Source organism: Boleophthalmus pectinirostris, unplaced genomic scaffold (genome assembly GCF_026225935.1).
Source record: "Boleophthalmus pectinirostris isolate CB_2022bp ecotype Guang Dong unplaced genomic scaffold, ASM2622593v1 HiC_scaffold_5, whole genome shotgun sequence".
NCBI lineage: Eukaryota > Metazoa > Chordata > Actinopteri > Gobiiformes > Gobiidae > Boleophthalmus > Boleophthalmus pectinirostris.
Window position 1 is genome coordinate 6,188,487 of NW_026571404.1, and position 27,984 is coordinate 6,216,470.

General features: G+C 40.9%; 2 protein-coding genes across 2 annotated transcripts in view; both read right to left on the minus strand.

Moving 5' to 3' along the window:
• Positions 1-27,984, minus strand: part of blnk (B cell linker) — a 288,551-nt gene that overhangs the window by 121,794 nt on the left and 138,773 nt on the right. The gene's annotated exons all lie outside the window — the stretch shown is intronic.
• Positions 1,582-26,561, minus strand: ccnj (cyclin J). The gene is made up of 6 exons (XM_020934634.2): positions 26,428-26,561; positions 26,054-26,145; positions 19,248-19,458; positions 15,638-15,937; positions 12,921-13,080; positions 1,582-6,143 (listed from the first exon to the last, which is right to left on the minus strand). Exons 2-6 carry the CDS (start codon positions 26,120-26,122, stop codon positions 5,780-5,782), a joined length of 1,104 nt encoding a protein of 367 aa, XP_020790293.1. The 5' UTR covers positions 26,123-26,145; positions 26,428-26,561; the 3' UTR covers positions 1,582-5,779.

A 27,984-nucleotide genomic window follows, 5' to 3' on the forward strand; every position in this document is an offset into this window, starting at 1 on the left:
CATTTTCAAGACTTTAAAACAGGGGTGTCAAACTCATTTTGGTCCAGGGGGTCGTATCCAACCTACTTTGATCCCAAAGGGGCCGGATCAGAAAACTCATGTCATATAAACCCCAAAAATAGCAATAAGTTTAAATATTTGTGCAGAGAAACACAAATCTATTACAGAAATCTTTTTAAATTGATGAACTCTTTCTTTTACAAAATATTATATTATTAAGAACCAGAAACTTGAAGAAAAACGCAATTTCAACACAATGTTTTAACATGAATTTGTATGCAAAAAGGAATAAATCAATTTTTCTTGGAAAATCCTGCACTCGGCTCCACTTTTCTCACTGTTGGACATTTTTCTGATGAGGGTGTCACGGTCAACAGTCAAAACGATCGTCCTTTAAGAGCGTTTGGAAAGAGACAAGTCTTCATTTGTGCTGCTCTGGTGGGAGGGGCCACGTACAGAGACGCTGGAGACGCTGATATGCTCAGCACCGCAGAAAATTAACAATATTTTAATAGAAAATATAATTTAAATATTTTTGTAGAAAATGAGCCGAGGGTCAGATTAAAGGTCTTGGAGGGCCGGATCTGGCCCCCGGACCTTATGTTTGACACCTGCGTTTTAAAAGGTAAATTTTGTTTTATTTCGTCAAATTGTATGGCAATGGACCTAATTTTTCATCAACTATCCCATGTTCTGCTCATCCGAGTCGTGAGCCAGGCAGGCGCCACCTACTGTCTCCACTCAACTTCATTTCTCTCCAGTGACGAGGTGTTTCGACGCAGCTCGTTTGGGTGAGGGAACAGCAGAAAGACCCTGACCACAGTGCATCTCTGAGCCCTGTGACAAGAAGAGGATAATGAAGCATTTCAAAAAGCTCTTTGCTTGCAACAGGACTGTGACTGAGCACCCAGAGTATGGTGAGGTGATTCAGCTGCAGGGTGACCAGTGCAGGTAATCTTCTTGAATAGGGGGCGGTGGCTGCAGGTGAGGTGGGCGTAGACCTGCCCCACCAATCACGAGCCAGGGCTCCCACAGCAGGAAACAAGGTGTTCCACCAAAATAATTTAAAACGCACAAAACAAATGACAAATTAAGGCCTGGGGTCGTAACACTGGATCAGGAATCGGAATACATTAGACAGTTTGCAAAAACCACAGAAGTGCGAGTTCGGGCACCAGCCAATCAGAGAAGAGTAATATATTCAGTGTTGGCGACGATTTCCAAAGATCGAGGATTTAAAACCTGAATAAAGGGAATGTTTGGTGAATTTTATCAAGGGGAAACACGTTATTGTCCTTCTTCCTACGGGATTTGGGAAAAGCTTAATATACCAATTAACCACGTTAGCGGCGCATTACATACGTCACGACCAAATGGCAGCGACTGATTAAATGAAGAAAGTACCTGCCGACTGTTGAGCGAATGAATTCTAACGCTGTGAGGTCAGACAGTTTCTATGAAGTAAAATTGGCTGATGAATCAAGCTACCAGATTGTGGGAGCAGCAATGAAAACACAATGTGTGGCTCCTGTAGCTCCTCCCCCTCTGTTACAAGTGAAGTAAAACACACAGACACATGCATCAGTTCAACACAGAAATGTATTTTATTAAAACTATAATGTTCCGAGTGCACAGCACCGACTGAAATCCTCTGAGTTCAGAAGAGCAACATTTTTTTCTTTTTCCAAATAAATCGTGACATCTCGAGGACTACATTCTACTTCAAATTCTTCTCTCACACAACACTCATCAAGAAAAACAAAAGTTAAGCAAAAATCTAGGTACAGAACACCTAAATAAACTGTGCTACTTTACCTTCTACATCAAGTTCTTCCCATTGTTCATCAACATCATCACAACGGCCTTAAGCGGCTCTAGGCACGACGTATACATTCAGGAGGTCGTCTCGGTTCAAATAATACTGGGCTTTTTGGTCTGCAGCACGGCAAAACGACACAGCACTGTTCTCGATGGTGCATAGTTACCCTACTCACCTCCATTATAATCCCGGATATTATTATTATCCTCATCATCGCTCCCCCAAAAAGCAAGCGCTTCACAGACACTTATTATTGCACATCGTTTCAAAGTGCAGCGCTAAACTTATCCAGTCTGATCAAATTAAAAACAAATGGAATCTAAGGGAGCGTTTACACTGGTTCGGTCGTGGTTTTAGATTTAATGGACGCTTGGTTTGACTTTGTTTTAGTCCAGGTCAAGTCTGAGTTTAGTTCCAAGTCAAGCCCAATTTACACATGGAGTTAGAAGCCGGAAATTTACCTGAATTTTGCCAGAAAATAATCCTGTGTGAATAAACCCAGAACCGGATTGTTGATCTGGAAATTTGTCTCGTAAATAACTGGGAATATTCAGGGAAAGCTTATGTTTGAATAAAGCCAGGGAATTGCCAGTAACACCGCCTAGTTTCCTGGTTACGTTCCACTAAATTTAGGCCTCGTCCGCACTGGTTCGTAATCGAGTCGTTTTCGTTGTGGATGCAGTGTTCGTCCGCACTAATCTGACTCCAGAGATGGAACGATCTGGTGCCGCCAGCTCCCACGAATTCATTTGAGCATAGATCTGATCCGGCACAGTGTGGACGTCTGAAAATGCTGATACGCTGATGTAGATCTGTGCACCCGCGAAGTAATTCACCGTCAAAACGCTAAGAGGCTAGAATATATGTCCATTCACCAAAAAACTGCTCGCTCCTTTTTTATACTGTGATTTTTTAAAAGTACATTTATATATGAGTATTTATAGAGTTTATAATAGTTGTAGAAATGTAATTTTTTTCTTTTTAAATGTCTTGACAAGATCTTAGTGTGAATCATTACGGTCAGAATAGAAAGAATTCAGATTTAAAAGGGCTTCTCGAGTCACAGGCCTCAAGTCCGAGCCAAGTCCCAAGTCACTGACCTTCGAGTCCAAGTCGAGTCCCAAGTCTTTGTCTATTTTATCAAGTCAAGTCTCAAGTCCTAAAAGTAGTGACTCAAGTCTGACTCGAGTTCAAGTCACAACTTGCAGGTCCCCACGTATGACACAGCTGTGACAAAATCGTGTTTACATTTGGACTGGACAAAAAAAAAAAAAGAGTTATGCGTTTTGAGTTACATCTCTTAGGCTACGTTTACACTGAAATGAATCATCGTATCGGAAACGATTTGCGTCCAGACAAGTCATTCCTGAGTCCGCAAGCCTTCCATGTCCACACAGCTTTGCTCATATGTGTTTACGTTTTACAGAAACAAACTCAAAACCACACGGCTCATTTGCATAAACTAAACTCTCAAAAAAACAGCTCGCTATTGTGCACTGATGAGGTTCAGCTTCTGTCGGACTAAAGGACACGACTCAGTGAAATACGAGTGGAGTGGAGTATCCTGGAGACGCTGCTGTGATAAACACCGCAGAAAATTAACAAGATTTCAATAAAAAATAGAATTAAAATATTTTTGTAGAAAATCAGACGAGGGACAGATTAAAGGTCTTGGAGGGCCGGATCTGGCCCCCGGGCTGTATGTTTGACACCTGTGTTCTAGCCTCTTCGCGTTTTGGCGGTGAATTACTTCGCGGCGCATAGACCTACTTCAGCGTATCGGCTCAGATCTGTGCTCGTTCCGTCTCAATGGGATTAGTGCGGACGAACTCTGCATCCACAACGAAAACAACTCAAATACGAACTAATGTGGAAAAAAACTGTGCATAAAAATTGCGTTAAAGTGCGTTGCAATGTGAAAACGCAGAGAGCCAAATACCACACAGACCTGGAAATGTTCTGGGTCTGACACATGTGTAAATGCAGATCAGCATCCAGCAGTTTGTATCCGTAAATTTATTAGAAATTATGTGTGAACGGAGCTTTACGAGTCCCAGTTTTGTCCAGTTTTGATTTGTGTGTGAGTGTAAACGCACCCAAGGCCCAGGTGTGTAAACAAGGCACCAAAAATTTCCATCGTGTCAAAATATGATGCTTTGGAAAGATTTTCTGACTAATTATATCGTATGCCATCTTTTTTTTTTTTCTACGTTAAAGCACACGTTAATTGGAATACAAATCTCCCAATTGGGTCTTCTTGGTCTACAACAATTCTAACACTAAATTAAAGACAACCAAAATTTTGTGAGGAAAGTGGTTCTACATCGTCTTTACAAACCACATCCTCCTAGAAAACGTTTTAACAAAAGTAGAAAAAAGATCAAAATTTTAATGCAATCTCTAAACACGCACCACTAATCTTTTTTTCTAATTTACTTGCTAGAAAAAGGTTTTACGGTGGTTTGCGCTTTGTAAACTTTGCACTAAGAATTCATTATTTTGGGAGCATAAATGGCTGGTGTATTTTCTAAAAAATATTCTAAACAAAAAATCTGTCTCGTTGACAAAAGGCATTGATCGGTTTATCCTGCCCGGCTTCTCAAAAAAACAAAAAGTAAGTAAAAAGTAAATGTTGTGTTACCGTAGCTTGAAAATGTGCAGACAAAAAAATGAAACAAACATCAAAATATGTAAAAGTGTTCACGTAGTCAGACCCTTAAAGTTACAGTATATAACTTTCGTGGAGGAGTGTCTGCCACCTGTTTGTCTCCATGGAGATGTTCGCCCGAAATGTTCCACAGTATGGTGTTAACCTTATCTCACTTACAGAGGATTACCGTATTTTTCGGACTATAAGTCGCACTTTTTTTCATGGGTTGGGCGTTTCCTGCGACTTGTATATTAAAATCTTCACACTGAAGCCGCGAGAGGCTCTAGTCTTTAACTTCTTGGGTTCTTTTTAAAGACAATGCAGTAAAGTTAAAAAGAATCCATGAAGTTGAAGCATATAAGACGACAAAATGAACATCATAGGTTCTAGTCTTGTGTGTGAGTATCTGCTGCCCCTGTTCCTCCTGTACCACTGTCACTTGGCTCTACTGCGCATGTCTCCTGCAGAAAGAGCCTCTGTCCTGCTGCAAGTTGAGAAATATTCAGCTGAAAATGGTAATCGAGCAGCAGAAAGAAAGTTTGGAGAGAGCGAGACACTTGTGAGGGACTGGCAAAAAGGCAGGGATGAAGAACACAGCTTCATGCAACTTTCCTGGAAGTCACTGGATGAATCGACAAAGCCTGGACTTCAGTGGCACCGAAACCATCTTGTCGGGATTCAGAAAGGCCGGAATAATTCTAACGAACTGATGCCGAGTCTGACGACAGCGACACAGAAGAGGAAGCGGCGCTCTGTTTACCTCCGGAGGTCGAGGAGTTGCTCAGAAGTGACACAGAGGATGAAGAATTGAATGGCTTTAATGATTTGGAGTGAGATGGAGAGTTTGTTAAACTTGTTCTGTTGTTTATGTTATAGTTTATCTGAATAAAAGTTCATATGTGACAGCTTGTTGTTCTCTCTTCTAGTGTTATTATTACTAGAACTTGACTTTGAAATGTTGGTTCCTGGTCTCTGATTTAAATAATATAAATTTCCCCCAAAAAGTGCGTCTTACAGTCCGGTGCAACTTATTTTTTCTTCTTCATTACACATTTTTTGGCTGGTGTGACTTATAGTCTGAAAAATACGGTATGTTTCTCAAAAATCCCTTGAAAAACATTCATTTTAAACATGAGATCTGACCTGTAATGCTGTCGTTGTTCTCGTTTTCATGAACATGTTTACGTTTATTGACAAATGGTGACACTTTAGGCATCCTCCTCCAAAAAGTTACACAGTGCAACTTTAAGAAACCCATATATATTCCTTTATATCTTCCAATTCTTCCAAATAATGGCTTGAAATCGGCTTCACCTCTCAAAACAGGGGGCGGGGCAGGAGTAGTGCATGCTGACTTGGTACGCCCTGTTCGCCGCGTTCGTTTTGGGTTCGATCGCGGCGGTGACGGGCTGAGTGCTGCTGTGCTGGGGGCCAGAGGCGGTGGAGGAGGGCGGGTGGTTGATGTAGGCGGTCCCGGGGCGGTGAGCGGAGGGGGCCAGGGCGGGCTGGGACACCGCCTGGGCGTACTGGAGGTTGGGGCGGTGGAGGTAAGGGCCCACGCTGGAGGTCTGGCCCGAGCTGTGGAAGGCCGTCTGGGGCTGCTGCTGCTGAGGAGCGGGCGCGGGGGGCTGGGTCTTCTGCTTGTTGGCCTCGTTCACGTCGCTGTCGTGGGCTCTGCAGAGGGAAACACAAGGACAGTGTTGGGAATAAAGTGTTATAAAAGTAACGGATTACTGTAATGTGTTGCTTTTTGCCGTAATGCAGTAACCTAAGGCAGTACAGAGAAAAAATTGTCATATTTTACTCGGTACAAATGTCAGTAATGTGCGTTACAATGCTTTTTTAATCTGGACTGAAGTGGTGGGTTTTTTGTTTTTCTTCATACAAATTTGCTAAAATCACTGTGATATCAGCAGCGGTGAGTGGGGAGACTGTGTAAACCAGCGGGAAACGTGGGCGGTCCAAGTTCTAGTCCTGGTCCAGTCCTCCTGGTCCAGTCCTCCTGGTCCAGTCCTCCTGGTCCAGTCCTCCTGGTCCAGTCCTCCTGGTCCAGTCCTCCTGGTCCAGTCCTCCTGGTCCAGTCCTCCTGGTCCAGTCCTAGTTTAGGTCTAAACCAGGACTGAACCAGGTCTAGTTTAGTCCTGGTACAGCTCTGGTGTAGTCCTGGTCCAGCCCTCCTGGTCCAGCCCTCCTGGTCCAGCCCTCCTGGTCCAGCCCTCCTGGTCCAGCCCTCCTGGTCCAGTCCTCCTGGTCCAGTCCTCCTGGTCCAGTCCTCCTGGTCCAGTCCTCCTGGTTCAGTCCTCCTGGTTCAGTCCTCCTGGTTCAGTCCTCCTGGTTCAGTCCTAGTTTAGTCCTGGTTCAGTCCTAGTTTAGGTCTAAACCAGGACTGAACCAGGTCTAGTTTAGTCCTAGTTTAGTCCTAGTTCAGCCCTGGTTCAGCCCTGGTTCAGCCCTGGTTCAGCCCTGGTTCAGACCTAGTTCAGACCTAGTTCAGACCTGGTTCAGTCCTCCCGGGTTCAGTCCTCGTGTTGTTCAGATCACAATTTAGGCCTTACAATATATTTATACATCTAGACCCAAGTACTTCTATCTCTCTACAACCTCCACGGCGTCTCACTCAATGATCACACACTGCAAATGTGGCCTGCTCCTTCTAAAGTCCTTCACCATCTGTTTGGTCTTTGCGGTGTTCAGCTGAAGGTGGTTAGTCCTGCATCACACCACAAAGTCCTCAGGGGTAAACAGAACTGGTGAGAGTACAGTCCCCTGTGGAGCTCCTGCATTGTGAAAATACAACTAAATATACAGCAATATATAATTCTGACATTGATTTTTGTGATTTTTGTCAATATCAACACCTATTTGCTTGAGAATCTATTTTAAATATTACTTATAGAGTGGATTGGCCCGTCTTTACGACACATGCGAGGAGGCTGAATGTGAGCTGGAACATGAGAACAGAGAGGAAGAGTAACCACATCCTTTTGCGCGTCTATGTGTGTCAGTCTGTACTGAAGCACAGCACTGTACTGAGTAAACAAAACACAGTGTGGGCTTAGAAATCATGGTCTGTTTATAGCCTGTTACATGAATCCAGCCAGGAAAAAATAACACAAAGAGCTGAACTATTATAGTAAAGTATCTAACATTTCATTTTCCCCATATTCCTTAGTAGTTTAATGGACTGTGCATTAGGTCTGTTTTTTTTAATTGTCTATTGAATGGAGTAAGAAAGGTTTCAGAAATATTTGTGGGCATAGAAAAGAAATCCGTGCGTGTTTGGGAAATTGGGGCATATTTGTCTGTAGTTGTGCATAAAATAAATATTCGTAAACTTTCGAATGAGTCCAGTCGTACATAAAATACATTGTGTGTATTTTATCCGTCAGAATACGAATTGAAAAGTTACAACATCAAGAATTACAATCAGGAAATTAAAATTTACGCTTTCATCAGGAGGAATACGAATTCAGAGACGGGACTTTACTGTCAAAAATACGTCAACATAGTGGAGCCAGTGGAAACATCAACAGACGTGCACAACAAATGAATGTGGGGAGTAACAGATTACATGTACCAGTGAACATCAGTTATGTAATCAGAGTACAAATTATGAGTAACTGTAATCAGTTACAGTTACTGTTTCAGTGAGTGGTAATTAGGATTACAGTTACTTTGTTGAAATAAATGGATTACACAGAGGTATTTTCCTGTTTTCACATTTCGGGCTATATCCCTTTTTTTGGTAATTCCACTCATTGCCAGACACTAAACCAGGTCTAAACCAGGTCTAAAACCAGGTCTAAAACCAGGTCTAAAACCAGGTTTAAAACAGGTCCAAAACCAGATCTAAACCAGGTCTAAAACCATGTCTAAGCCAGGACTAAACCAGGACTAAAACCAGGTCTAAAACCAGGTCTAAAACCAGGTTTAACCAGAACTAAACCAGGTCTAAAACCAGGTCTAAACCAGGTCTAAGCCAGGTTTAACCAGGACTAAACCAGGTCTAAAACAGGTCCAAAACCAGATCTAAACCAGGTCTAAAAACATGTGTACATCAGGTTTAACCAGGTCTAAACCAGGACTAAACCAGGACTAAAACCAGGTCTAAAACCAGATCTAAACCAGGACTAAAACCAGATCTAAACCAGGACTAAAGCAGGATTTAACAGGACTAAACCATGTTGCGTGGACCGTGTCTCTGTATTTGTTTCAGTAAAGTTTGGGCTTTTTTATTTTCTTTTATCAGACAAAAATATGTGAAGATTTCCTCGTCTTTGCTTCTCTACAGCAAATCAAGTAATCCAAAGTATTCAGATTACATTACTCACTTTAAGTAATTTAATGGATTACGTTACAAACTACATTTTGAGATATGTAATCTGTAATCTGTAATCTGATTCTTGACGTCGTAACTTTTCAGTTCGTATTCTGATGGATAAAACACACACAATATAATTTATGTACGACTGGACTGGGGTTTACAAATATTTATTTTATGCTCAACTACAGCCAAATATGCACGAATTTCCCAAATATGCACAGATTTCTATTCTATGCGCACAAATATTTCTAAAAGCTTTCTTACTCCATAACTGTTGGTTGTGTTGTTGTGTTTCAGAATCATTTTTGTGTCACTTCCGCCCAGAGCCTTTTAAAGACGAGCCAGTGTTTTTCTCTTCTCTTTCACTTTCTCTCTCTTTCTCTTCTTCTTTTGTTATTTGTTCATCTTGGTGTTTGGCCCCAAGTTTTCTGTGGCCCAACGCAGGACAAAGAAGCACATGTCCGCCTCGGTTTGTGGCAGGTGGAGGACTCTGGAGGCGCCGGCGGGGCAGGTGGAGGACTCTGGAGGCGCCGGCGGGGCAGGTGGAGGACTCTGAGGCGCCGGCTGGGCAGGTGGAGGACTCTGAGGCGCCGGCAGGGGCAGGTGGAGGACTTTGAGGCGGCGTGGGCGGTGAGAAGGTGTTTGTGTTCGGTGAGGGAGGGGCAGTTGATTTCACATCTGTAGTTTGGGGGCGGGGTTTGGGATATTGAGTATTGTTTTTATTTTCTTCAATTGTTTTTTAGGATTTTATGTAATAAGTGACATAAATGTATTGTTGAAAGTTAAAAAGTCTCTGTCTTTCTCCCTCTTTCTCTCTCTCTCCCTCCCACTCTCTTCTCTCTTCCTCTTTCGCTCCCTCTCCTTCTCTTGCTTCTCTCCCCCTTTCCTTCTCTCTCCTCTCTTCTCTTTCTCTTGCCGTCTCCCTTTCTCTCCCTCTTTCCCTCCATCTCCCCCTTTCTCTCTCCCTCGCTCTCTCTCTCCCTCTCTCTCTCTACTCTTTCTCTCCCTCCCTCTCCCTCTCTTTCACTCTCGCTCTCTACCTCTTCCTCCCACTTTCTCTCGTACTTCTCTCTCTCTTCTCTCTCTCTCTCTCATCTTTCTCTCCTTTCTCTCCTCTTTCCTCCTCTCTCTCTCTCTCTCTCTCTCTCTTTCTCTCCTTCTCTCTTCTCTCTTCTCTCTTTCTCCTCTTTCGCTCTCCTTCCTCTCTCTTCTCTTCTCTCTCCCTCTTCTCTCTCCTCTCTTCTCTCTTCCTCTTTCTCTCTGCTTCTCTCTCTCTTTCTCTCTCTTCTTTCTCTCGCTTTCTCTCTCCTCTCTCCTCTCCTCTCCTCTCTCTTCTCCTCCCCTCTCTCTTGCTTTCTCTCCCTCTCTCTCTCTCTCTTCTCTCCCTCTTCTCCTCTCTCTCCTCTCCTCTTCTCTCTCCCCTCTCTTTTCTCCTCTCTTCTCTCTCTCTCTCTCTCCTTCTCTCCTCTCCTCTCTCTCTCTTTCACTCTCGCTCTCTACCTCTTCCTCCCACTTTCTCTCCCCCCATTCTCACGCTCTCTCTCTCCCCTCCCCCTCTCCCTCTTCTCTTTCTCTCTCATTCTCACACACACTTCATCACCCACACACACCAAACACTCGTTCACACCCACAGCACACGAACCACATCAGTCGTTTTTGTAAATAAACGCTCGAACATCGATTAAACCTTCGCTGTTGTCGTGTTTCCCTTTTCTTTGTCTGGGCCCTAACAAAAGTAAAAAGCAAAATATATTTCTTTAAGTAAATATAGACGGTAAGTGATGTTTTTGGAATCAAACAAACAAACAAAAAAAGCTCAAAAAAGGTATTCTGAATGTTTAAAATTGTAAAAAAAACGCCAATAAATACACTTGAGTAGTTAGTTTGCGTCTATAAAAGAGTCATAGAAGTTCCAGCTCAGATCTCACTGTAGTACACAAAATAAACCAAATATTTCCTACTAGTACGAGAAATACTGACCTAGTTTTTTTTTTTTTTATTGTTCCATTTGTCACCTGAGCGATAAGTGGATGTATTAATTATCCTGACAGTCCTGGTTTGGTCAGTCTAGTCCTGATGTAGACGTGTTTCTGTCCTGAAAATGAACTTAGGACCTGGATAAAACAAATAACCGCAAAAAAAAAAAAAAAAAAATCCCCACTGCAGATGTTTCCAGAAATCCCTTGTTTGTTGACACAGAGCTTCCTGCATTAGGTCAAACTCACAGACTCACAGACAAACCACCGTCTGAACTGAAGCCGCCTGTTCAACTCTGCTCAGGGCAAAACCAGCGTTGTTTCTTTAATATTACCATGTGGACTTATACTAGTTTTTATTTAGATCAAGACTATGCTAAAACTATTCAAAAAAGGTCAGCTTTTGTTCTGTTTTGTAGTGTTGATAACTGTTGTAATAAGTAATAAATCTAGTTTCAATAGTAGTTTTAATTAGCACCAGTTGTATGAGCACTTCTCTGCATTTCTTTACCGTACTTTCTGCACTATAGGGCACACTTAAAAGCCTTTAATTACATAAAAAAACCACTGCGCGCCTTATATATGAATTTATTGGGGGTGTCTTAGTACGACTTTAGTAATTAAGCAAAAGATGTTCATTTTGTCTTCTTATATACTTTAACTTCTTGGGTTCTTTTTAAAGACAATGCAGTAAAGTGTGTTTACCTTGTTGCACGGGGCCGCGTAACTAGTTAGCATGCTGGAGTCTGCCGGCTTAATTTGACTCAACACGGGAAAACCTCACCCGGCCAGGACACGGAAAGGATTGACAGATTGATAGCTCTTTCTCGATTCTGTGGGTGGTGGTGCATGGCCGTTCTTAGTTGGTGGAGCGATTTGTCTGGTTAATTCCGATAACGAACGAGACTCCGGCATGCTAACTAGTTACGCGGCCCCGTGCAACAAGGTAAACACACTTTACTGCATTGTCTTTAAAAAGAACCCAAGAAGTTACGACTTTAGTAAACTACAAAGCCGCTCCACTTGCAGCATTACGGCTCCCGTGGTCAGGAGCATCAGGAGTAATACAAACTGTGATTCCTTTTAATATCAAAATGCACCTGTCAAGAGACACGCTCACAACGCCCACTTTAAACTCAAGGCTGTTATAAAGTGAAAGTGTGAGCTGCGTGGGAGCAGTGGATGAGAGAAGGAGAACACACATTCACCGAGACAGAGAGACAGCGCCGAGCGACTTACGCCACGATCTGCCGACGGATCGTGGACGCCCGGGCGAAGGATCAGGATCAACTGTGGTCCGAGCTTTCACCAAGACCAGAATCATCACTGAACTGAACTCCAGGGAACAGTAACCACACTGACTCGGATAATGACGAGACGGATGTGGACGTGCTGGACGCCGTAATCGCCCAACTGTTTCAACAATTATGAGTTATTGTGACTACATGAACAATTACGCGCTCTCAGACAGTAATTTTTTTTTACACGTTACAATTGAACAAAGTTGAGTGTTATTGTGAATGCGTTAAATAAAGTTTGACTGACTTACTAACTGTTGTGTTTCGTTTAATGCGCCTTATAGTCCGGTGTGGTTTATATGTGAAAAAGTTTGAAAATAGACCATTCATTGACAGTGCGCCTATAGTGCGGAAAATACGGTACATTAAACTGTCCTATATTACACAAAATTAACTTGTGAGCTTTAAGCCATGTTCAGGGTTCCCACTCTTTGCATAAACTATAAGCGCTAAAAAAAACAGCTCACTCGTTGCGGTCAGCTTCTGTAGGACTTACTCCATGAGGCTCCTGACTCCAACAATCCATCAAGAGGTTGGGCTTTGTAATTTACCAAAGTCGTACTAAAGCATTTTGGCAGATTTTTGAGTGATTTTTAAAAATAGGTTTGAGGTCAGTAAACACAACCAGATAATACATAAACCACAAAAGATTATAAGGCACACTGTCAACTTTTGAGAAAATTTAAAGGATTTTAAGTGCGTCTTATAGTCTGAAAAATATGGTATATATTTTTTGGAAAGTCTATGGGAAAAAATAAATGAGAAATGTACTTCTGGATCCTGGGCGTTCACTGTTGAGCTAAATATAAAAGTTGTGAATAACTGGTCTGATCCACGAGGAGTCCACACTCACATGAGCAGTTTCTCGGCACAGGGCACCAGGTTGTCCCAGGAGTAGCCCGTGTGCCGCTGCAGGCGCTGGGGCCAGGTGGGCGACAGGTGAAGGACCAGACGAGAGGAAGCCACGCAGGCAGCGGCCACCAGAGACGGCACGAAGCACAGGAACACGTGATCTGAACAAGACGAGAAGAGGAAGAGGGGGAAGTTTGGTCAATTCATACTTTCATGCCCATTAAATAAACAAAATATGATGACTAAATTTACATATATTACCCAAAACTATGACTAAAAGTGGATTTTTGTTGACCTTTCTGAAAACATTACACCATTAAACACTAATAATCCCACATGAATGAATGAAGACTAGACAAGTTCCACTTTTAAATCCCAGAGCCACAAATGAACCAGACAAAACAAACAAACTCAAAGCCCAGGAACAAGTGTGGACATGTCCCATGAAACGATGCCACACAATTCATCAACTGTACTTGTACTGAAACAAAAATACAGTTGGCTGAAACTACTAGGAATTAGGTAAACTTTATTAGCATAATATTTTGGTTGAATAAAATGTTTAATAAGTTGGATTTAGGACATTTAAGGTTGTCCGCGTCTTCACTGTCATTGTCACTGTCAGCATTTTTGTGTTTGACCATGTTCATTTGTTACACGACATAGCGATATGGCACCTGTTATAGGAGCGTCTGGAGCAGCGACCAGATCAAGTGGTTGAGCGCGTTCGTGCGCTGCAGTAAAGCGAAACGTTTGTTACTTCAAACCAGGTCTTGATGGGAATAGGGGTGTGCTAAAATATCGATACACCGATACATAGATATTTTTCAAATCGATACAGTATCGATTCTTCGTTTTCTAGTATCGATATTCCCCTTAGGATGTTAGGGGGGCAGTATAGCCGCGCTTCCACGTCTTTACTGGAGAAGAGAAGTGCACAAGAGAAGCGAAAATAGAAAAATGGTAGGAAAGATTTTTAACCGCCTTTTACTCTAAAAGCAGACGTATGGGCGCATTATGGTTTTAAAGCCCAAGAAAATGGTCAGGGGGTGGACAAGACCAGCGCCATATGTATGCATTGCCAAACTGCTATCAAATATTCAGGTAATACGACCAACCTCCGAGTTCACATGCAGATAAGCTAGCCTTGCCGCCCCCAAAGAAAAGCATGGACCCAAAACAACCCAGTTGGAGAGCCAGATAAGTAAACCATCCTCCAACTATCCGCGTGCACTTAAGATCACAGACATTATCGTGCATTATATCTGCCCGTACAGTGTTGTGGAGAACCCAGGCTTTCGTCTCATAGTAAACACATTAAACACAACGTTGTATGATTCTCACACGTAAACATTTGACGGAGGTGGCGGTGCCGCGAATGTACCAGAGGGTGAAAGACGCAGTTAAAACCAGTCTAAGTGCAGCTCCGACAGTGGCCCTTACCTGTGATGGGTGGATGTCCCGCGCCACGGAATCGTACGTAACCATTACAAGCCATTTTGTCAACGAACACTGGGAGCTAATTTCACATGTTTTACAAACTAGAGCCATGCATGAAAGTCACACAGGGACCAACACTGCGGAGCTACTCAGCGCAGCTCTTGAGGAATGGGACATCGCTAGAAAAGACCCGACTATCGTGACAGACAACGCCGCTAATATGAGCGTCACGGTGGAGCTCACGGGCATGTTACATTTACGTTGAACCTGGCGTCACAGTGCGCTTTGAAACTACCTGTAGTCGCACGTCTATTGGGTCGCGTGAGACGCATTTCAAACTTTTTCATGCGCAGCGCCACAGCCAGCCACGTACTCCACCACAAGCAAAAGCTGCTGCGGTTACCGCAGCACACATTGATAGCAGACGTTGTGACCAGGTGGAACAGTGCGCACGACGTGCTCCAACGATTTCTTGAGCAGCAACAAGCGAAATCTGCTGCTCTTTCGTCAAGTGAGGTGAGAAAGACAGAGAAAGAAGTGCGCACCCTCAGTGAGTCAGACAGAACAGCTGCAGAGAATATCCTTTAGATCAGTTAAACTACACGTGCCATTTTTCAAATTATTGTTAAGCTCATAAAAGCTATGAATGATGATGACCAATGCAAATGTAGATTGCAGGTTTTTGAAGTTGTATGTATTGTTCTAGTTAGAAACATGCATTAAACAAAAATCACTTTATTTTCTTTAATCTTCAATAAATGGAAGGTAAATGCACCATTAATGTTAAATTTTTTTGTAAAAATTGTGTTGATCATTAAGTAAGAGGCTGAAAGCCATTATTTTTTTCTGAATCGTATCGAATCGTTTTGCAATATATCGTATCGAATCGTATCGAAAGTGCACTGTATCGAGATATGTATCGTATCGGGGCCTGCGTATCGAGGTACGTATCGTATCGGCAACTTCTTGGTGATACCCAGCCCTAGATGGGAACATGTTCAGGATGCATTTGGATTATTTTTCAATGGAGAAATAATACGCCACGATAAAGAAGGTTTAACGCGACAGTACAGCTCTGGCAGATTTGCGTCTCTCTATGGGAGTGAATGGAAGCGAGAGGAGGACACGCCCCCCATGCTTCCAGGTGTGGCCCCGCCTTTACCAGTTACACTGATCGCCAGACAATCCGGACAGAGGACTCAGCGCTTAAGCAAAATGTCAGTTTGTCGTTTGTATTACCTAGAAAAACTTTTGCAGAGATGTTAATATTGACTCTACCTTGCAGGGACACCTCGAGGAAGTAGTCTGCGTACTTGGCCATGTAGAGGCGAGTTTTTTCGATGCAGGTCATGGGCCAGCCGTCGTGCAGGTCGGCCTCGTGCACGCACACGGAGAGGTAGTAGTCGATGAAGTGGGCGGCGGTCGGGAGGTACAGGTTCCACTGAAACGTCTCCAGCAGCAGCAGCTCCATGTGCAGGAGGCTCTGTCTGGTCAGCACCAGGTTCATGGACGTCATACAGCCCAGAGTGTTCAGAGAGTCCAGCTTTGGCACGCGGTCCTCACGCTCCTCAAACTTACCTGGAGATAAATGTGAAAAGAAAACTCAAGAAATGACTTTTGGCACCGACCATCATCAACAATATTACCAGGCCTGTCACGATATCAAGTTTTGAAGTACGATCCTGACACAAAAACCCAAAAGCACATTTAAATCACAAAAAACTATGTTGAAAATCACGAGCTGCCGCAGATAAACAGCAGAATGAAACACTTTAGTTCTTAGTTTGCGGCTGTAATGAGTCATGAATGTGGTTAACTCAAATCTGATCTGAAAAACAGAACAGAAATATAACCAAAACCTCCCAGGAGAGCAAAGTAAATGTACACACAATAAATATTTACCTCAAAAATATATTGTTCTAGCTTATAATGAACAGTTAGTGGATCTAACCTGGACAGGCTTAAATATTACAAAAATCACTGTTGAACAATTGAAATATTTTGGACTCATAATTCACAATAAACTCAGCTTTGACGCAAGTTTTTTTTGTACTACTTTCTACATTTTATATACACCCATGATATGCCAGATATCTGAGGTAAGATATATGGAATTACGTAGGAAAGAAAAAAAGTTTAGTGACATTTTAAAAAAATATTTTATACTCAAATCTTCAAATTAGCCCTTTGGTTTATCAGAAAATAGTTATTTAACTTTTTGCTGCATAATTCCATATATCTTCTGTATACTAGTAGAATGTTAAAAGTAGTAAAAATAAAGGCTGATGGTGTACATGGACATTCAAAAAAGATGCGATCAAAGAAGAAGTGAGAAGTCAAAATCAAAGAAGTTTCGCCACATCTACTTCTCACTTTATACAACAGTATCATCCAGCCTGCTCTCCTGCACTGTTCTCTTCAAGTGATGCATTAAAAGCTTGTGTTGTGTCTTCTTTGTGTTGTGATGTGTGTCCTGTGAAATGGTGTTCCTTCTTTAAATAAAAAAATAATAATAATTCTGTCGGGACAATTAACTAACTATATTGTCATTCTCTACATTCATACAATCATAAAAGTCACGCTATGGCTGTAGGGGCATGACACTGACAAAGATGGACACTATTAAAGATGCAGTAAGTAAAACTTTTCAGGTCGAGGGTTTTGTTACCCCCACAAACGTTATTTCACCATCTTCTTGTCACTTGTTGCACAGTATGGCTTGAAACTGATATCACTTGCATATTGCATTACTAAAACAGGCACTCTTGCTTTAGTCATGCCCTTTTTCCATGTGACCTTCTTAGGCTGCGTTCAGACTGCAGAGTGAAGTGACCCAAATCCAATTTTTTCGCCCCTACGCTCCCGTATCTGATCTTTTAATGACAGTCTGAACGATTTTTCCAAATGTGACCCAGGACACTTGGATATGTGCTCCTGAAACAGATACATATCCGATCTTTTGACATGCGACTTTAGTCTGAACGGTCAGGTCACATTCATCCCACCTACACGTCAGGCTCGGAGTCTCGTCAATGGAGGGAAAGCGAGGTTAGTGATTTAATATTTGGAGGAATCACTGTATTCATGCCAAATTGGACGCATCTTATCGGAACTGGGCGTTTTTTGAAATGATCGCCAAAGAAATGTCCGAGCGCGGCTACAGTCGGTCCTGGCTCCAATGTCAACAAAAAATAAAGAGCCTACGAAATAAACACAAGAAGGCTAAAGACTCAAACAAACGAAGTGACCGCGGACGTGTAACCTGTCCATTTTACAAAGAACTGGTTCGTATTTTGGGAGACAAGCCCAGCGTTTAGGCGACTTCCGTAAACACTGAGCGCGGTCGCTGCTTGAGACGTCGTTGTGTCCTCCAATGCTCATGCAGGACACTCTTAACTCTTTCCCCCCTGGACGCCTACTAGGAACAACCCATACATATGTTACTAGGGCTACACCCATAGAGCATAATTGCATAAAAGAAAACAGACTTCCACGAGTGATTATAAATGATTTTTACACTCATGAACTTAATTGTAACACAGACATATTTGTATCTCTGGAAACCTTAGACTCTGAACTATTCATTTATGGATGTTTAAATGTGATTCAACTCATTTATAGGTGTATAACAGCTCACTGAAAATGAGAGTTTACCTGGTCAGGTGCAAAATCGAAAACAAAAAAACTACATTCAGCATTTGATATCTGCATGTTCTGAGTACTATATTCATAAAAAAAAAAAATATACTTTGTCAAAGTATTTAAACAGATTTCATATCACCAGATACAGTATAGCCAAGTGTGCACCTGTTTTTACCTGTTGTACACCTGTGTGCACCCAATTAATTTTTTTCCATTTAACTTATTCAACTCATTTAACTTATTCAACTTATTTTATTTATTCAACTCATTTAGCTTATTCAACTAATTCAGCTTATTATAATATAATAATATAATAATATAATAATAAAACTCTTCCCCGTCAGTGTGTGTCCAGTATTTGTCATCTTGGTTATTTTCTCGTGTGCAGAGCTCCACATAAGCGTTTTTTTCTGTAGCGATTCTGTTATACATCGCATCTTGGAAAAAAAGACTGAAATATTTTAAAGGACTGGCCTGGGCAACATCCAGATTTCAGGGCAATTTTGGTTCATAATCGAGTATAAAGCTCAGATAGTTTGTTGGGACATTGCAGGACTCCACACAGACGCATCAGCGACATTCTCATCTTCTCCCCGAAAGTCCGTCGCTGTCGCTGTTTTCCACTTTATAATCAACTTCAACATCATCACTTTGAAATCTATAAAAGTCACTTTCTCTAAACTTATCCATAAAATACGTCTGCTCCTCATTATTTCTAAAACTGTGCGCCGCAGCGCCGCGATCTTTCCATTGCACGTGTTTCGTGTTGTGTTTTTTCCGGAAGCTACCATCGTCACTATTTCGATTAACTTCGGAAAAAATCGTCGAAAACATATCCTTGAATCCTATTGGTCAGTCTAGTGTGGGTTGTAGTGGCCCCCACCGATCACAGTCTCTGTTTAAATGTGAAAACCCGAGCCATTTCTAAAGGTCGTCAAATCTCGTCTTTAGTGATACAGCGGAGGAGTCAAAAGTCGTCATTAAGGGTTCAGGGGGGTCGTCAAATGTCGTCTTCATGGGGGAAAGAGTTAAGGCGTTTAAAGTTCACACTGGAGATCACATACAAGTCGCATTTAATTGGAAATGTCAACGACCTCGCAAAAAAATCGTAGCCTTAACTTTTCTGACAAAAGCTACATCGTGCACCTTTAAGTCTGACTACGACAAGGCCAGCATCCAACATACCAAGGCAAAATGTTTCAGTAATGACACTTTTCTCAATCATTATTAAAGCCTGAGGTCTTACTGGCGAGGAGCAGACAGGAGAGGGAGACCATGTGTAGCTGCTGCACCGTGACGTCGTATCGGTCCATGAAGAGGTCCAGGAGGTAAACGGCCAGATGTCGCGCCGTGGGGCAGAGTTTGAACCTGTTACTGACGATGGCGATGAGGTCCGCGAAGTACCGCCGCAGACTCAGCTGAGGAGACTGGCCTTTGAACGCAGGCAGCTTCAGCTCCTAAGAAGATGAAAATACTGTTACAACAAACTATGCGAAATGAGACAAAAAGAAAAAAAAAAACTTGCAATGAAACTTTGTATTTCAGCATTTTGGGAGTTCATTTTGCAGTCCAAATCTTGCTTCGTAACTTCCAAATTATTTTTCATACAAAGGAGGTTCAGTCTGGTCACCGTGCAGATTTTTTTTTTGTTTTTTTCAGTGACACATGTGAAACGAAATTCACTGGTTACTCATCATTTTGAACGAAATTATAAGATTTATAAGATTAAGGAGTGTCCGCTACCTACTTGGTACCGGAAGAAGTTTGGAAACATGCGGATGGTGACTTCTTTGGGCTCTGTTGACGTGAGTAACTCTGACAAAATGGCCCAGTTTTCTTCATCTAGATGTTATTGTATTCTTTTTTTTTTCTTTTTCTTTCTGGTCATTCCACGCCAAAACTCCGAATGCCCCCGCTCGACCATCTCAGTTTTCCGAGGAGCCAACCAAAACGATTTAAGGTCGGTCCTTCAAATTTTCAACTCTGCTGAAAACAGGTCAGGGGAGAGCTGACAAAATATTTTTAATGACAAAACTATGAGGAGTTGGGAGCTAAAATTTGGGACTTTTCTTACAGGAAAGTGTGTGAACCTCCTAGAATTTTTTCAGTCAAATCTGAGATGGTCGAGCAGGGGGATTCAGAGATTTAGCGTGGAATGAAGCTTTTATAAAATGCCTATTAATTTGTGTATTATAATTTGTCAAACTTCATTAATTATTACATATTATTATAAAAAAAAAATTTCGTCAACTCCCCCCGATCTGTTTTGAGCAGTTTTCCGAGGAGCCACTTTCAGATTTCTTTATCTAAAAAATTAAGTTGAGCGTTGAAGCAAAAATTTGGGATTTTTCGTTCCTGGAAAGTGTGTGAACTAGAATTTTTCCAGTCAGATCTGAGATGATCGAGCAGGACATTCAGAGATTTGCCCTGGAATGACCCTTTTATAAATTGGATATTAATTTGTGTATTATAATTTGTCTAACTTCATTAAAAACAAAGATGTCATTGTAGCGTTCTGTTATGTTCGGAAAAGTCCCAAATTTAAGCTCCCAACTCCTTTTGTCATTAAAAAATATTTCGTCAACTCCCCCCTGACCTGTTTTGACCAGTTTTCTGAGGAGACACTTTCAGATTGTTGCATCTAAAACACTATTTAAAAGGTAGGAGTTGGGAGCTAAAATCTGGGACTTTTCTTACTGGAAAGTGTGAACCTCGGAGAATTTTTTCAGTCAAATCTGAAATAGTCGAGTAGGGGCATTCAGAGATTTGGCGTGGAATGACCCTTTTATAAATTGGATATTAAAGGTTGTATAGAGGATTTTTTTAAGGGAAGAGAAATACAGCGACAGTCCTTGTGCGCATTCAGAATTAATGTTTAAGTGACCTGTCTAGAAGTAATTCAGCGACCGACGCGTCAGTTTTTAGACCCTTCGTCTGCTTCGGTCTTCTTTCAGCGACCTCAAAAACGGACTTTCTTTTGCGGCGAACCGGTCGTGGATTCTCGTCCGCCATCGCGACAAACTTTGTGCGAAATGCGAGGAAGCGACAGTTCGAAAAAGCCTCTAAGAACCGCTGCGTAAACCACGTAATCCCCGCGCTCTGACGAATCAGTTATACTAGGGAGTTTGATTGACAACCTAACAGCCAATAGAAAATGAGGGAGCCTCGTTTTCCATTGGCTGATGTTTATCTGGCCTCAACACGTCCACAGTTGATAGATTTTCGTTCTTTTTTTTTTGGTCATCATAATTACAAAGCTGCTGCGTCTCTGTAATGGTATTTTAATCTTTGACTGACAGTTTGAAACAAAAAAAAAAAATCCTCCATACAACCTTTAATGTGTGCATTATGATTTGTCTAACTTCATTAAAAAAATTGATGTTGCTGTAGCGTTTCGGCGGATCAACATTTACAACCAGCTGCCTGTGAGTGACATCGAAGACACGATTAAAGTCACATCCCCCACGGAAAACTTCCACAGGTTGTAAAGACGCGAGTCCAATGAGGTTCATTTGGTATTCTGATAATTTATGTTATCAGGTTCTTTTTTCAGACCAAGAGTTTGTTTTCATACCTGACAGTTTCGTCCTGCCTCCACCGGTAGAAAAACAGCGCCAAAACTTGTACAAATCAGCTAAGCGACATGTCACAGCAACATCACGTGACTCTGAGGAAGACCACAGGGAGCAGACGAAACTGTCAAGTATGAAAACAAACTCTTGGTCTGTGAAGACGCTGCTGCTGAATCCACAGTTTTATCAAGAGCCCAGTGTCGGGAACTACACCGGAAGTCGTCATCGGCATGTTTCCAAAAGTCTTCCGCTAAAACGTGAACACAGACTTTTGGAGAACTGTCAAAGTGGCAAACCCAAAACACCAAATTAAAACATGAAATTAAGAATAAATCATCATTACAATTGTTCTGAGTAAGAGCAATATTTGATTTGAACAAGTCTACCTCATTTGGGCACAAAGTTAGGTAATGTTTATGAAATTTAAAAACAAAATCTTATATATATATATTGTTCTTTTAACAGGTTTCAGTCACACAATTCAAAATCTTTGGGGCGAAATGTCATTTTTCATTAGGGGTGTAAGAAAAAATCTATTCAGTGAAATATCGTGATACTTCATTGCACAATTCTCGAATCACTTAAAAAAAAAAAAAAAAAAATCGATTCAGATCCATTTGAAGTAATATTTTTCATAAAAATTCACTGGTTAATTAATTGTTCTCATGATTTTAAAAAGTTTATAAATTATATTTCATACAATTGTGTTCTCGTGAAGGTGTAGTTGACTGTATTATTAGAAGTAATCATTGATAAATCTCAATATATGATCCACTGTTTTAATATTGAAATATATCGTGATATATTGAATTGTGATATGCAAATCGTGATAATGTATCGTATCGTCAGACTCAAGGCAATGCACACCCCTGTTTTACATTACTTAAAAGAAACATGAAATCAAAAATGAGTAAAAAGAAACACAACTCAGTACCTCTAGTTTTAATCACGATTATCTCAGCGTTTTGTAGTTTAGAGAAACGGTCCTTACACAGAAAGCTGCTGTACTGGACGCACGGCTCGATAGTTCGGAACACGCCATCATTATCCTTCCTCAAAACACAATTACAAGCTCCAAACATGAGGGCATTCCAGACATATTTCACCCAGAGGAATTTCAGACTAACCTTGTGGCACCAGACAGACGCAAACTTCTACTACAGACACGACTCAAATGAGGACTTTAACACGACTATTAAACGTAAATTAAAAAGTCACTGTTCTGTTTCTTGCCAAAATTAACTCCAAAGTGTTCAACTGTGTTTTTAAACTCTTTTAAAACTCTGGCACGATAAACATTTGGTGTGAGTTTATCCCTGGTTATTATCAATCTCTGTGGAACTAAACGTAAAAGGTACAGTAGCCGTTAACTTGAAACATAAAATAAATATAAAGTAGTGGTTTATTCTGTCATTTTGCAGCACTACAAAATCAAAACAAAACAAAACATGGACTACAACTAGGGCTGGGTGTCATTAAGAAGTTGCCGATACGATACATACCTCGATACAGTGCACTTTCGATTTGATACGATATATTTCTAATTGATTCGATACGTTTCAATAAAAAAATATTGCCTAAATCATGGCTGTGATACTAAAAGTCTTTGTTAAACCACTTCTTGTGCAAAATTCATATGAAACACAAACATTTTAATCATCAAAACAGTGAAAATGTCAAATGTGTCACATAAATTAGTTTCCTTCCACTAAAAAAGCAAAGCAGTAAAATATACCAAAAAATACTCTTGGCGATGAATCAATACAGTGGCCCATGATATCGATATCGTATCTTTTAATGTGACGATACAGTATTTCGATATTTTTACACACCACAAACTACAACCCCATGGATCATGACCGAAAGCGTTTAAGCTGAAATAAAAGGGATGTAACAATAACCAAAAATATCGTGATATCGTATCGTCAAAGTTCTCACAATAATATCGTGGACCATCACAATAGATCGAATTATTAAGTCTCTTTGATTAAATTAAGAGTTATGGTGCAACAAGCTAAAAAAAAAGACAGAGGGAACTACATAGACCATGATCCTTTGCTCCATTTCAGTGCAGACGACAAGAAGAAATAACAGTTCTAAACACTTTTAAGTCTTATTTCTTTCGATTAAGGATTTTAAGAGCAAAAAGTAGCATAAGCCTCCACTAAATATCAATAATAAAATCGTACCGTGAGAAGTATTTCATGAAAATATTGTACCGAGACATTTGGATATTGTTACATCCCTAATCATGAGCCTCCCAATCATATCGTGAGCTTTCCCACGATATATCAATAAATATTTTACTGTGAGGTTCATACCGTTCTGATATCGTATCGTGAGACTTTTATATCGTTACATCCCTACCAAACACTATTAAACAATGTCAGAATGCCAAGAAAGAAAAGCAGCAGATGAACAGCAAGTTTGCATTTACAATTTCACTTACGACTTTCTGTATACATAAGAGAGACAAAATGTAAATTAAAAAACAAACAAACTTGAACGCATAATGCCAAAACTACCACTTCTTGACACCAGGAGGAGTAAGGTACGAGTCCTAGACGACTAGACAGTTTTAGAAAACACTGGCGATGGGCGCATTAACAATATAAGATCATACTTGAGGTGACCAGACGTCCCTATTTACCCGGGAATTGGGATGTAACACTAAAAGAAAAATTGTGATATCGTATCGTCAAAAGTCTCACAATAATATCGTGGGCTGTCATAATATATGGAATCACAAGTTCCTTTGCTTAAATGCATGGTTTTATAGTTGCAACATCTTATGAACATCGGAAACTACATATCCCATGATTCATTTCAGTGCAGACAACATGAAGAAATAAGTTTTTTACTTGAAGTCTTGGGATTATGTTGGTAATAATTCACACCAAAACTTGTCAAGGTATTTTAAAAGCAAAAAAGTGTCCCATCTTTAATCATTAGCCTCAAAATATCACAATAAATATCGTAATGTGAGATGCACAGCGTGATAATATCGTATTGTGAGACTTACGATATCGTAACATCCCTAGAATATGACAATAAATGTTGTACCAAATGACTGGTAAAAACATTTTATAATGTCAGTCTTGTTATGTATAATATAATATAGCTTCCCAACCATATCGTAATAAATATCATACCGTGAGGTTCATATCGTGATAATATCGTATCGTGAGACTTGGATATCGTCACATCCCTACCTGGGACAATCCCAGTTTTGAGCCCTGTGTCCCTTGTCCCAGCAGATTTATCCCAAAACCAGTTATTTATCCCAGTTTTATACAAAAAATGTCCCAGGTGTCTCCATTTGTGTCTGTGTTGGCGGATCTGTCTCGGGGTTTGTGGATCTGTCCGAATCTGTCCGAGTTTGTGGATCTGTCCAAATCTGTCCGAATCTGTGGATCTGTCCGAGTTTGTGGATCTGTCCGAGTTTGTGGATCTGTCCGAGTTTGTGGATCTGTCCGAGTTTGTGGATCTGTCCGAGTTTGTGGATCTGTCCGAGTTTGTGGATCTGTCCGATCTGTCCGAGTTGTGGATCTGTCCGATCTGTCCGAGTTGTGTCTGTCCGATCTGTCCGAGTTTGTGGATCTGTCCGAGTCTGTCCGAGTTTGTGGATCTGTCCGAGTTTGTGGATCTGTCCGAATCTGTCCGAGTTTGTGGATCTGTCCGAGTTTGTGGATCTGTCCGAATCTGTCCGAGTTTGTGGATCTGTCCGAGTTTGTCCGAGTTTGTGGATCTGTCCGAGTTTGTCCGAGTTTGTGGATCGTCCGATCTGTCCGAGTTTGTCCGAGTTTGTGGATCTGTCCGAGTTTGGATCTGTCCGAGTTTGTGGATCTGTCCGAGTTTGTCCGAGTTTGTGGATCTGTCCGAGTTTGTCCGAGTTTGTGGATCTGTCCGAGTTTGTGGATCTGTCCGAGTCTGTCCGAGTTTGTGGATCTGTCCGAATCTGTCCGAGTTTGTGATTGTCCGATCTGTCGAGTTTGTGGATCTGTCCGAGTTTGTGGATCTGTCCGATTGTGAGTTTGTATCTGTCCGAGTTTGTCGAAAGTTTCTGTCCGAGTTTGTGCATCTGTCCGAGTTTGTCCGAGTTTGTGGATCTCTCAAAATGAGTAAAATTACGTCATACCAGAAATCCGTGAATTCGTGTAACTTCTGATCCACAAATGCAAATCACATTTTACAAACAGAATTTTCAGTTTTACAAATGAAATAATTTTTTTGCAAATGAAAAAAGATATATTTACAAATACACATCTATTTGTAAATACCAAAACACAAGTTACAAATACTAAACTTGTTTTAGTGGATATAAAAACACACGCACAAACCAATGACTATTTGATCATCATCTGTGTATTTGTGAATATTAATGAGACAAAAGTACCTCCATACCAACCAGTTTTTTATTTTGAAAATCTGGTCACCTATACTTGAGCAGATCATTGTACTTTGTTGTACTTTTACTCACTTTGTACCGTAGTGCCTGGTAGATGTCCGCTGCGAGCTGTCCCTTCCACCATTGGTCCTCCAGCTCCATTTAACCCCGAGCTCAGGACACCTCTGTCGGCAAAACGAAAACCACGTGAAAAAAAAAACGCTTCGTAATCCTTCGCATCGCCAAACCACCACGTGTTCATGCAAATAACACACCGAGAATCAAAACAGAACCGCGAATTTAACCAGTTTTCATCAGTTTTCATGTCTTTCTTGAACAATTGGGGGGGTAGCGGAGACGCAGACCAACAGCGTGCGTCGTGATTTCCGAGTCTGTTTCGCTTTATTTTCCTCAAAGTCTAAGACTCGTGACATGTCCGTGCAAGTGTCTGGAAGCTCGGCACTCACCCCACGAGCGCATGTAGAGATGTAGCGGCGCGGTTTGGTTCGGGAATAAACTTTAACCCAAGTACGGAGCGCACGCAGGACGCACGCCGCCGCCGCCGCTGCTGCTGACGTTCATTGTTGTACTCGGACCTCCAGCCGCTGCCTCCGAGTGCGCACCGGAAACGGAATATAAACTGTGCCGCGGCCCAAAATAACTTAGGAAAAAGAGAAAAAAAAAAGTCCACAAAAATGAAAACATAATCTAAATGTGTCAAGTTATAGCTTTATCCGTGTAAAATTATAAACAGTTTCTACCTCGTGCGTAAAAAAGACGTAAATTTGAGGTTGAATTTTAGATTTTTATTTTATTTTTTTTTTTTTTTTGGATGAATCTTTGGATAATTTTTTTCCCCTTTTTTTTCAATGCCTCCACTCTCAAATCTTGAAGCTGGCTAAATCTAAAAGTGAAAAGACTTGTCACGTTTTATTTTATTACAATTTGGATTCTTCAACAGAAATTTTTGTTTTGCTTTTGGCGAAATACAATTTTAAAGGAATAAACCCGCATTTTTTTTTGTTTTATTAGCGAGTTTAAATTGTATTATAGTTCTCTGACCGCATTAGAAAATCGGAAAACAGCGATAGCACCTCCTATCTGTTTGCCAAATTCCTGCTGTTTTGATAAAGTGCTCCACGTGCTTTTTTTTTTTTATATTACAACGCCCCCTAGCGTGTGTTTATGTTTATGTATCCTCTTTATGTTCAAATAAATATAATTATATATTTAAAACATAAATAAAAACTTAAGAAAAATAAGAAAAGATTATTAGAATTTGGGAATTTTGTATTAGATATAAATAGTGTAACATAAATCTAAAAAGACGATACTGACGTTAAAGTGCATGTTTATATTGTTCTAATTGGTTTGTTGGTAGGATAAATATCAGGGTGACCAGATTTTCAAAATAAAAAATGAAACATCACTGGTTTGTGGTGGTTGGTAATAATAAAACTGTGAAATATATATATATATAGTCAAATATATATATATAGTCACATTTTCTTAGTATTTTGGTCATTTTTAAGCAGCTTTTCTCTATGTTTGTAAATTACAAGTTTATGCCTCTCTCAGTCATAAACCAGGACTAAACCAGAACTGAACCAGGATTAAACCAGACATCGGTTTAGTCCTGGTTTAGACCTGTTTTAGTCCTGGTTTAATCCTGGTTTAGACCTGTTTTAGTCCTATTTTAGTCCTAGTTTAGACATGATTTAGTCCTAGTTTAGTCTTGGTTTTGTCCTGGTTCAGTTCTGGTTTAGTCCTGTTTTAGACCTGTTTTAGTCCCATTTTAGTCCTGGTTTAGACATGGTTTAGTCTTAGTTTAGTCTTGGTTTAGTCCTGGTTCAGTCCCAGTTTAATGCTGGTTTAGACTTGTTTTAATTCTGGTTCAGTCCTGATTTAGACCTGTTTTAGACCTGGTTTAGATCTGTTCTAGTCCCTGATATGTTCTGGTTTAGTCCTGGTTTAGTCCTGTTTTAATCCTGGTTCAGTCCTGGTTTAGTCCTGATTTAGTCCTG